General features: G+C 42.0%; 1 protein-coding gene across 1 annotated transcript; it reads right to left on the reverse strand.

Annotated features, from left to right (window-relative positions):
* Positions 1–1,281: 1,281 nt before the first annotated feature.
* Positions 1,282–8,930, reverse strand: LOC111224481 (zinc finger protein 14-like). The gene is made up of 7 exons (XM_022748981.1): positions 8,669–8,930; positions 6,735–6,937; positions 6,331–6,432; positions 6,141–6,236; positions 5,930–6,040; positions 5,547–5,670; positions 1,282–4,846 (listed from the first exon to the last, which is right to left on the reverse strand). The coding sequence occupies exons 1-7, from the start codon at positions 8,694–8,696 to the stop codon at positions 2,232–2,234; spliced, it is 3,279 nt and encodes a 1,092-aa protein (XP_022604702.1). The 5' UTR covers positions 8,697–8,930; the 3' UTR covers positions 1,282–2,231.
* Positions 8,931–11,787: the final 2,857 nt, after the last annotated feature.

Below are 11,787 nucleotides of genomic sequence, written 5' to 3' on the forward strand. Positions count from 1 at the left end.
CCACTGAATCGGGAACAAAAACACAAAACAAATACTTGAACAATAGCATGTACGGTAATTGCAGCCTTAATATGTGGTTGCAGTAAACACAACTGATCCTGGATAGACAAGCCACAGACAAGAGTCAGATATCCAAAAAAGATGCACAGATTCAGATCTTTTTTAGTGTCAGTGATACTGCAGCGAGCCGTCTGTCCCGTCCAGCTTTGCTCATAATGTGCTGTCTCATTCTGCAGTTAGAGCTGGACCCGGGCCTAAGCGAGATGCCTCAAAGCATGCAGGGAAGTGTGCTGTTTGTGCTGTTTACTTATCCCACAATGACGAGTGGTTTTGGGGGGTAAGGGCCACCGGTCGCTGGCTCTCTCCTGCTGGCTGAGGAGTGGGTGCGGTACTCCTTTCTGCCAACCACCTGGCACCGGGGAGGCTATGTCTAGGAAAGAGACCTCTGCCAGGCCTCAATTACGGGGGGAATAATCCAGGACACACTGAAGCAATTACAGCCCCATATAAATCAATATGCTTTGGGTTAAAAAGTGATCTGCTCCCAACACTCTGGAGAAGCTCTGACTCAGTCGGCCTTTGATTTTTCTGAGAGATGGGAGCAGTTTCCCTGGAAATGGGCAGGGATGCTGCTGTAGCTGCTGCCGCTGTGGTTTCAACTGTCACTCAGACTGGGTAAACAGTCAGGTGACACAGACTGTGAGGAAGAGCAGAGGGTAAATATTGATTTGCAGTCACTGAGCCTGTATAAACAATTGTTGGGAAATTTATGTTGCATAAAGTAAAAATCTGCATAAACAAACAATGCATTGCCCTGCAAATGACAACGTAAACACGTCTCTCTGCGTGTATTCCTTTTTACTGAGAATTGAAATACAGATGTTAATGAAGGATGAAAAAACTGTATTATTTATGTATTAGGAAGCTTGCAGGGTCCTAAATCCTCCAACACAAGCTGTGGCAGCAGGGGGCAACACTGACAGCTTACCCTCCCTGAAGTACGGCTGCTGAGCCCCCGATCATCATTAGTACTGCTATACTGCCATCTTCTGGTTAAACAGCACTACTGACTAATCGCTGGACATCAGTTTGTATGTCCCCTATCCCAGCAGGTTTTCAGTGTGTTGTGTGTTCTCATTGGAAAAATTACAAAATGAAGTATATTCAAAAAACAACAACAAACTTTTCAAGCAAATTGTGGATGATGGTGAAACAGCTTTTTTTTTTTTTTCTCCTTTAAACCCCAGAAATCAAAAAATAACTTTGGAAAACATCGTCAAGTCTGTTTGTGAAGTTTAATTTGGAGTCACATTTTGATTGAATCACGTGCTAACTGCAAAAAAAATCATATAGTATACTGTTTACAGTTAGTATATAGTGTTCAACTGGGACACACTGGTACTTTGATGTTTCGTTAAAACACATTAATACAACCTCAAACAATTTTTGAAATAGTTACTCTACTTTTTATTACCAACAATTATTTTCACTATTGATTAACCTGTTGATTCATAGCCAATAAATGGATTAGTGGATCAAAAGAAAATTAATCAGTAACTATTAATAACATTTGATTAATTATTTGAACATTTGATTCATCTTTTGAGTTGCTATATGCTTTGCTTTATGACAGTGAATTAAACATCTTTGGTTTTATACTGTTAATCGGACAAAACCAGATATTTACACGTTATCTTGGTCTCTAAGATTATTCAATAATAATAAATAATTTAGTTTTAGCTCTGAATCAAATGATCTAAAATTTTACAGAACAATCAAAAACATCCATCACAATTTCCCACAGCCCAGGGTGACATCTTTAAATTGCTTGTTTTGTCCGACCAACAGTCCGCAGCCAAAATCATTTAATATAAAATGAAGAATCAGATCCTGAAACTAGAGAAACTAGAAGTTACTTAAAACTACTGTCAATGACTTCTGTCAATCTTTACAGAAGCTTCACTTAAAAACAAAGAGTGCAAGAATTGAACTCATGATTTAATTTTATTTCATAAAGCATTGTAAGCAGAAATCATACACATGCCTTATAGATCATCAATATGCCTCAGAACATGTGAATCAACAGTGAAGCGACAACGGGAACAGAAATAACTTGGTCAAAATCAAATAACAAATGAATAACCAGGAAATGAAGAGTATTTTTGGTGACCACATGAGAAAACTTCATCATTGTATAAAAGAAAACAACCTGCATTAAAACAAAAGGATTTCTACTGCAGTACGACCTCCACTTCATCAGGGAATGAAGGTTCGATTTTCACCGCGTGAGTGAGCGAGTGTTCCCAGAGGGATTTTTTCTGGAGGAACGCTAACCCACACTCCTCACATATGTAGCTCTTTGGCTTCCCGGCGTGAGTCCGCCTGTGTTTCTTCATGTGATACGACAACCTGAAGCCTTTATCACATATGTCACATTTAAACGGCTTCTCTCCCGTGTGGATGCGCATGTGCGACTTCAAATATCCCGACTGGATGAAGGCTTTGCCGCACACCTCGCACTTGTACGGCCGCTCGCCGGTGTGGTACCTGTTGTGCAGCCGGAGCTCGTTGGCGGTCAGGAAGGTCTTACCGCACACGGTGCACTGGTGAGGCCTCTCGCCCGTGTGGATGAGCTCGTGCCTCTTCAGGGACGTCTCTTTCATGAACTGCTTCCCGCAGCTGTTGCAGGGATACCGGACGCCCATGTGGATTTGTTCGATGTGGTTCGTCAGCTGCAGCCTTGTGCGATAAGACATGTCGCAGTCTGTGCACGCCCAGGGTTTCTCCTCAGAGTGGGTTCCCATGTGGACCGTGAGCTCTGAGGCTGAGCGGTAACACTTCCCACACTGCCAGCACAGGAAGGGCTTCTCCCCTGTGTGTTTCCTCAGGTGAACCGTGAGACAGTTGGACGACCTGAACTTCTCTGGACACAGGTTACAAATGTAAGGGAACTCTCCTTTGTGGATTCTCTGGTGGATGGCGAGGTAGGACAGCTGGATGAAGGTCTTGTCACATTGCGCGCAGGGATACGGGCCGGTGAAGTTGTGCTGCTTCTCGTAGTGTTCCCTCAAGCGTCTCAGCAAGGTGAAAGTCTTGTCGCACATCGTGCACTGCATCGGCCTGTGCATCAGTTTGTGCCTCTCGAAGGCGGCCTCGTTCGCCAGTATCTTCCCGCACTCTTTGCAGTAGAGCGGGTTGTGGATCCTCTGGTGCACTTTGAGCATGGTCATGCTTTTGAACTCTTTCCCGCAGTTGTCGCATTTCATGATTTCCCTCACGTCCACTTTGCACACGTTCTCCTGGTGCTCCTTCAAAGCGGACAGGTATTCAAAGTGTTTGCCGCAGTTTGAACACCACACTGGTATCTTCAGCGGTTGCCCCTGTTGGGTGTCGGCGCTGGTCATTTCGCTTTGGCTGGGCCCCGCCCTCGGCTCCTTTTTCCACAAGAACCGGGTGATTTTCTTGTGACAGATGGCGTAAATCTGGTGTCGCTTCAGCCCGTGCATGTGTTTAAAACGCTTCTTGCAGTGGACGCAATGATACGGCCGATCGTCTGTGTGACACTGTATGTGCCTGTTTAGTGTTTTGACACTGTCGAACGCCCTGGAACACACAGGACACACTTTCAGGGCTTTTTTGTTGACTTTTTGCACAGGTGCAGACGGGGACTCCTCGTTTGTGTCCGTGGGCACCTCCAGATTACTTTCTTTTTTATCAAGGCTACTAGTGTCATCACAATTGCGAGTGTCTGCTTCAGCCAAAATCTGTTCCACTGTCTTGCTCTGCTCCTCTCTGATCCCCTCGTGGCCGTGAATGATCTGATGCTTCTTCAATGTGTCCTTGTACTTGAAGCCCTTCTCGCAAGTGACGCAAATGAAAGGACGCTCTTCCGAGTGAGACCGTAAATGCTTTGCGATGTCTGCGGTGCAAGGTAAGATCCTGCTGCAGATGGGGCAGATTTTACCCTCCGTCGACCCCTCTGAAGGCGGCTGTGGATTTGGTCGCTGTGTCTCTTTCCTCTTTGGCTTTTTCAGCTCTCTGCTCTTACAAATCTCCTTCTGATGTCTCTTTAAGACATAAGGATTCTTGAATTTCTTCTCACAGAAAGAACATTTATACGGTCGGTCCTCTGAGTGGGACTTCATGTGGCGATCCATGTCGACTCGGCGGGCAAAATACTTCCCACACAGACCGCAGTTTTTGTTTTCTGACATCATGTCAGAGGTGCTGGGATCCCCTGGGTCTTCTTCTTTAGAGTTGCTGCTCAGCTCTTCCTTTTCATGAACGCGCATGTTGTGTCGGTTCATGTCGTAATGGTCCCTGAATCGTTTGTCACAGTTGGCGCACTTGTACCTGAGATCCCGATTTTCAGAATGAATTTCCTGGTGTCGTCTCATGGCCGCAGCCCGAAGGAATGTCTTATTGCACACGGGACACGTCTTATTGTTGGGGTATTTCTTTCTTTGCCTCTTAGCTGTCAACGAGTCATTCTCTTTTAAAGCTTTTCTTTTTAGCTGCAGCCTCTTGCTTTGTTTTAGTGGTTGAAAAGCCGCTGGCTTTAAGGCGTCACCAACGTCCTCGTCTGTCCCTTCTCCGGCTGTCTCCTCCTCGTTCACTTCATTTTCCTCCTGAATGTCAGGCTCAACCAACGGCTGTTCAATCTGTATGTAGTCCAACAGAGTCACAGTCTCACCCTCCACCTGGACAGTCATACACCCCTGTATCTGCTCTGATGGAGGCTGTAGCTGTATTTGATCCGCATCGATCACAACCTTCTCCAGCTGAGGGAGGGACAATGAAGACAGGATGCAATTCCCAAAAGAAGATGGAATGGTTTGAGTTTCATCTGTGTGGAGAAGAAGAATCCCATTAACAGGTATAAACATAATTTACACATTTCATTTCGTACGCTGACATGCACATCAGTGCCAGAGAGTGAAGACATGAACCTATTTTCAGATACAATGACATGTGTGAGATTTTCTTCAGCTGTTTTGCTGATTTCCCTCAAAAGATCCGTTATAAAAGGAGCGAGCTTGTTTTATTATTGGAGAAGTAATTTACCTCTGACTAAGGCTGCTAATATAAAAATGAACCTCACTGTCTGCATCTCCACACCATCTGCTGCTCCACATTTTTCTTTTTTCTTCTTGGACACCCAACACTGCCCTCCTTTCTTTTTTTTTTAATCAACTTTGAGGATATTTATTTAGTCTGTTTTCTTCATTGTGAATCACAGCGCTCGGCGTCTCAGGTCTGTGTTTCAAAGTCATGACATAAACCCGACTCGACTGATCTCCTGAGCTTTTATTAATCTTGGTTTGGTTTATCAAACTAACTCAAAACATGATGGATTCCATCAAAGTATTTCAGCTGAATCTCAGGTTTTGAGAAACCAGGAAAAAGTTTTCATCTGCTCATTATCTGGATACTGAAGTGCATGTAAACAAACTCATTTACCAGTAATTTAAGGGATAAAATCAGATGTATTTTTGCATATTTGACCCACAGACAAAGACAATACAGGCAGCGCAGATGAGACTCACCAGATAAATCGAAATGTCCGAGTGTTGTGTGATACAGGAGCACAGCTTTCAGATGCTGCAGGTCAGGAACTGAGTGCACGCACTCCTCCAGGGCTGATGGGACAGCGCAGAGCATGGACGCCGTCTACAGAAGAGACAGAGGATTACAGTAACAAACCTTAGAGAATACGTTGTGCTGCTATATTGATGTGCTGAAGAAAAATCCAGTGTCCTACTTTCAACTTCAATCATGACAGAATTAACATAAACCACCAATTAAGATCTGCCAATCACAAAGCGAATGTTTACTCTGCCTACAACCAGGTTCCCCTCATTATTTTTTTATGGTGGGTGACAAACTAACCGGTTACTCAAGGGTTAGTGTCCCACATAGGTTCCAGTACCTGCTGGATGTCTGGTACTGGGAGAAGCTTCTCCAGTCTGGACAGGAAATCCAGCATTAGCACCTGCAGAGCGCCGTCGTATTCAGGCCCAAAATCTGTCGGGAAGACATCCTGGAGGGAGGGAGGGAGAGAATCACTGTTGAAGAAATATTAACAGCAACTGTACATATCACATGTTTGTGGGACCCTTAAACATAAATAAATCACAAACCTGGAAAAACTTCTCCTTCTCATCGGGGTCTTTCAACAACAATTCAATCTGATCCACAAAGTTCGACTCTGGAAACACAACCTCTGCAAAACATGGCTGGAAAAAAACAAAAACAAAACAGTTGTAGTTTAAGAAGAAAGAAAAATCATTGTATGTAAACTATGACACACACTTCAGACCTGCAACTAACCTGCGCTGCCCAAGTGGATACGAGGGTTTTGATCTGTTCCAGGTGCATCTCGATGGTTTCTCTGTCAGATATCTGCTCGGCTTGACACAGCTCAAGAACCACCTGCAACATATGATTTCACCTCAAGGTGAATACAGCATATTGTAGGATTCAGAGCGGGAACATTCAGATGAGACATACAGGTGCTTTGAATTTTTATGTGGTGTTGGTATTATTATAGCCATTACAAAAAAGTGTATCAAGGTGACTGCTAGAATGCATAACAATAGGTTTGTACACTTTGTTTTGACAGCTTAACATCTGCAGGGGAGAAACCAAACTGCTGCCGTTGTCATTTTCTGCCCTTCCCCTGAGTTTCCTTTTGAATCATTAAAACTTTCTGCTAAACACTCAAACAGTCTTACCCGTGCTCTGAGGCCCAGAAGGAGCTGAGCTTTCTGATCTGCATTCAGTAGTTCAGGTACAATTTCTGTCACAGTGCTGATGAACTCCTCCACCATCCCATAGTCGTGCACATTTCCCCTCTGCACCACCTGCCACATGGCTGCAGACGCCAGGCGCAGCGGGGCTATGAAGAGGCGCAGAGACGGCAGCAGAAGGGGATGATCTGGAAAATATATCACAATGTGCGTGTGATTAAACAGAAATATGCTCAGAGTCCATGGATATGCTGATGTTTTATGAGCACTGGGCTTTTATTAAAGGACAAATAGCAGCAAATCCTTTGTTTACTTTCTACGTCTATGTGTCTGACTGCATCAACATTCTGTATCTCTCCTGAAGTCTAAGTCTGTAACAGGAAGTGTTTAATGTTAAACTTTATTCTTCATATACACTTTATATTACTTTCTGTACAGATATGTTTAATTCTAATAATTATGATTTACTTTCAGTTTTAAGTTTAGCTGTTCTGTGAGCCTATGTTTAGTCTAATGAATGCATCAATTAATCAATTGCAACAAAAAAAAGCTCTTGTTTGTCATATATGACTATAAACCCACTTTAGGTTTGGAAATGATAACAGGCATCTTTCAATATTTCCTGACATTTTACAGGCACAATGATTTATCAATTATAAATCGAGAAAAAAAAATCAGCTGATCAAACAATAATGAAATAATCCTTAATGCAGCCTTAGTGTAATGTTTCTGGAGGTGAACTGGCATTTAATATCAGCTTTTGTCAATCCATGTTTATATCAGCCTGCAAAAACAAACACTAGTCACAACAAAGGTGACAGCAATTTCTGGAAGCTTCTCTTTGCACCACAATTATGCAAATTAACTCTAAAAATAGGACACATCACTTGTTTTACAGCACATCCATTAACAGATTATTCTGCTTGGTGACCCTGGGTCAGAAACAAGATGTGGGAAACCCTGTAGCCTTCATATACTAATCAAATACTGCAGATTACATAGAGGGCTTTATCATTCTTTGTGTACAACCCCAAAAAGCCCAACCACAGCTCCTGCTCAGCTCAAATGTAGGTTAATTAGTATGCGGCTATTTGATTAGTCATATTTATTTGGGATTATGTCCAAGTTGATCCCAATATTACCTGAAATAATGTCAGTATGAAACCTAGATTTTGTCACATGGCTCCAAAACCTGGTCTGCTGGTTAACATTCCCAAACAAAAGTATAATTAGTGATACCACCACAATAACTAACTAACAGTGAACCTCTGGTTTTTGAGGCTCCTGGTGGGCCATCCACTACACAGCCTGGTTGCCTTCAGGGACTGGCACGTGTGTCGTAATAACGACTCACAGCACATTAGCGCTCCAACTTAGTGGTAAACATGGCTGCAACGGAGGTGACTTTCCATGCTATCCAAGTAGTGTGAAAATGGTAAAGGTGGTGCATTTCTTTTGAAATGACATCGCTATTCGTTTTGATATTTTACTTAAGTAAACGTGTGGCTGTATGTCTATTTTAAAGCCTGTCCGACGTTCAGGCGCTAGCTGTTTTGTATTTTTGTTTTTAGCCACTAGCTAGTTGAAGCCCGCGAATGCAGCACCTGTCAACCGTTACAGCGCTCATTTTCAGCTGCTATCTGATCTACGTGGACAGTGAACTGCCACTGACTGTCAAGTTAAAGCGTTTATGTTACGATACAAAATATCAGGGCTGACTGTTTGCTAACTAGCTTAGCTGACGTTAAGCTCCTTCCCTTGACTACAGCACACATCAGCTCTTTGGCGCTGTAACGCAGCACAAAGCCACCGCCATCTCAGAGCGGGGTACGCCATGTTCAAAATCGGGCGCACACAATCCAAAAGAAAACGTGATATCTCGCTATGGGTGACACTTGTCTGAATTATCTTCAGCTTACCGTTTTCGGCGCGTTGCGGACTCTCCATTTTAACTCGGAAAGTGTTCAGTTAGCGAAGCAAATCAACTCGGGGTTGTTGTGAGTCGACGTCCGCCCGACCCTGCGGTGCAAGTTGGCGGCGGGGAGGAAGGGCGGCTCGATATTCTGATAGGTGTGCGCAGGCGTAGTCACTAATTTACGTCTCATTCAGTTGCCGCGGGCTTTTACGGGTACATGTCTCCCCACGCGACCTGCCGAGACATCTGTTTAGTTAATTTCAATCAAGAAAACTACTGTGCGTGACAATTACACCAACTTTGGGCCTGGCAGCAAAGGAAAGCTGTTTCTCTTCTTCGTCTGGGAAATGTCAAGCATACATAAAGTAGTTTTGGGTTCTACTCCCCCTAGTGGTCATATGAGGAAATGAGCCCAAACATTTAATGCGAAGAGGCGTCTTCAGTAGAAAATACAACACATTCTTTCTGTTTGGTATAAATATAAATATAATTATTCACTTTTAGTCAAATATCTACTGTTTGTAATCATGTTTCAGATGTTTATTCAGTGTGGCACGAACATTTTTAAGGAAACTTTATATCAGCTTTTAGAAACACATACAAATGTGCCAGGAAACATACTTCAAGCACATCACATAAAGTAAAACCACCTCAGAGGCATTTCATGTAAATTATTTCTCTAGTATAAAAATGTAAATATGACACTTATTTTATAAGATTTTATTCCAAGACAAACATCTCCAGTAGCCAATACAGCAAATTCTTCCTATTTGTTAGAAAGAAAGGTTAAATAAGTCATTTAACTCTTTAAGCATCTTGATAAATTATTGTTTTAGTGATTGCATGCTGTCTGTTGAGTGTTTAAACTCAGCATAAATGTGTAAGCAGAAGAAGAAGGGGACCAAAGTGGAGAGGAAAGAATCTAAAACCACGAACCATCAGGAAAGGCCAGACTAACTTTACTTCAGCAACAAAATATGTGATATTAAATAGAGACATATTCAATTATTGTTGTGTAAAGAAAACCACAAGACAATTCGAAATGGCCTCGTTGTAAACCTAATTTATCTACTCACATATATAAATAAATAAGTGTAATTTAACTTGCATGACTACAGTGGTATCATTCTTTCCTTCAGTATCTTCTGTGCAGTTTGTATCTCTGTGGAGAGAGAGAGAGAGAGAGAGAGAGAGAGAGAGAGAGAGAGAGAGAGAGAGAGAGAGAGAGAAGGAATCCCCCCCCCCCAAAAAAAAAATTTGAATCACAGCCAAACTCTCCTCCAGACTTTTTTATGACCTTGTATTTCTTCATCAGCCTGACAGCAGACAGTCCGCTGGCTTTGTGAGGGAGCTGTCATGACTTTCAGTATCTCCAGTCATTTGCTGGGTTGAAGTGAAGGGACTGATAAAACACCCTGGTGCTGGGCTGCAGCCAGATTTGTCACATTTTTATTCAGGGGATGCTGCAGTGTCCTTGTAAAAGAACAAAGCTGTTCCAAACTCACGGCTTTGTTTGCTTTCATCTGTGATTTCTCTGTTACTGTATATACTATTATATTATAGTAAATTTTACAATGTTTAAATGTCTTTTATTCTTTAAACTGTAGATCAAGTCAAATATAGGGACTCCTACAAGAAGCATTTGCCATTATTTGATAAAAATAGTTTGCATGAGTGTTTATTTATGAGCTGTTCTTACAAATAAACAGTGCAAGATCAAATGTTCCTCGTCCATCAGCTGCCACACACCTTTTATGTGAGCTATTGCTCCATATTCCCCTCCCTCCTCCTCATGATGGCTTTTAAATTAAAACTGAATGTCTGTCATTCTGAGTTTGGTCATCTATTTCTTAAAGTATGAGTCTGGTGATATTTGATATTGTTATTTATTTTCTTTATTTTTATCTTGCTGTCAACAAAAACCAACTGTTATTTGATCTGTGTATCTAAAGCCACCGTGTTTCTTAATCCTCTGTGTTATAGAGCTCCGGTGTTGTTCTGTACTGTTAACAAGACATGTTTGCACTGGGCGAAATGTTCCTTCATTATCACTTTAGTTTATACACTGAAGCTGCTGCTGGAAATACTCGCTAGAGCACTAAATGTGTGTTAATCCACAGCTGAAAATAGTACCCAACAAATGCACTGTTTACTCTTTTTTTATGAAACTGTGTTAGAAACTACTGTGCTCAGCTGTTTTAGGAATTTACTAATCCTTTTTAAAAACTTAAACTTCTTATTTGTGACCTGTTTTTTTAAGGATTAAATGGGCTTGTTGCTGTGCGCCTCAGTCAGTGGAGTAATACAGTTTGTTTTGGTCTTTTCATGGAAGTTGTTGACACTTTACAGCCTAACTATAACTCACAGGACACACACACTGCAGCCCAAAGAACCAGTTGAAGAGTCCACAGCTGTGCTAGTTGCTCTGTGAGCTTGTAAATGCTCATTGTAAAGAAATAAACCTTTGACCTTTGATCACCAAAGTCTAATCACTTCATTCTTAACTTGAAGTGAACATTCAAATCTGAAGGGACTCCCAACAAGCTCAAAACCACATTTTGTGAGGACACACTGACCTTTGACCTTTGACCCTCTTTACCAGCTGGAGATCACACGTACCGTGAATATCAGCATCAGTTCATGTCAAATTCATCCGACAGTTTAAATACTGCACAAACAAAATACGGTTTAAACTGTGGTCGTTTATTAGCTGTCCACAAAAGCATGTCATGGAACGACAGAAACTGTAGCACGAGTGTAACATTCCTCTTTGTTGTTATACTCCACCACATCCCTGCTTCTCACACCATGTATAATTTATATTTCATATATATATATATATTTTGTACAATATACATGTTCTCATCAAAGGAAAAAAAAAAAGAAAAGAATTTGCAAAAAGTTCATCCCCCCGTGGATTTGAAATCTAGTGAACATCCCATGCATGTTTCCACTGCTTCTAGGAGAAATTGTTGTTTATTACCAGGAACAAATACGCAGGCAAATAAATGCTCAGACAACTAAAGGGGGAGAGTCCTGTTCAACAGAGCTGGTGTACAGAGCACATTCTCAACAACATTAAACAAGAAGAGCCATGCGAACCGACATTTACTCTACGGCTTT

This window comes from Seriola dumerili, unplaced genomic scaffold (genome assembly GCF_002260705.1).
Source record: "Seriola dumerili isolate Sdu_G_001 unplaced genomic scaffold, Sdu_1.0 BDQW01000138.1, whole genome shotgun sequence".
NCBI lineage: Eukaryota > Metazoa > Chordata > Actinopteri > Carangiformes > Carangidae > Seriola > Seriola dumerili.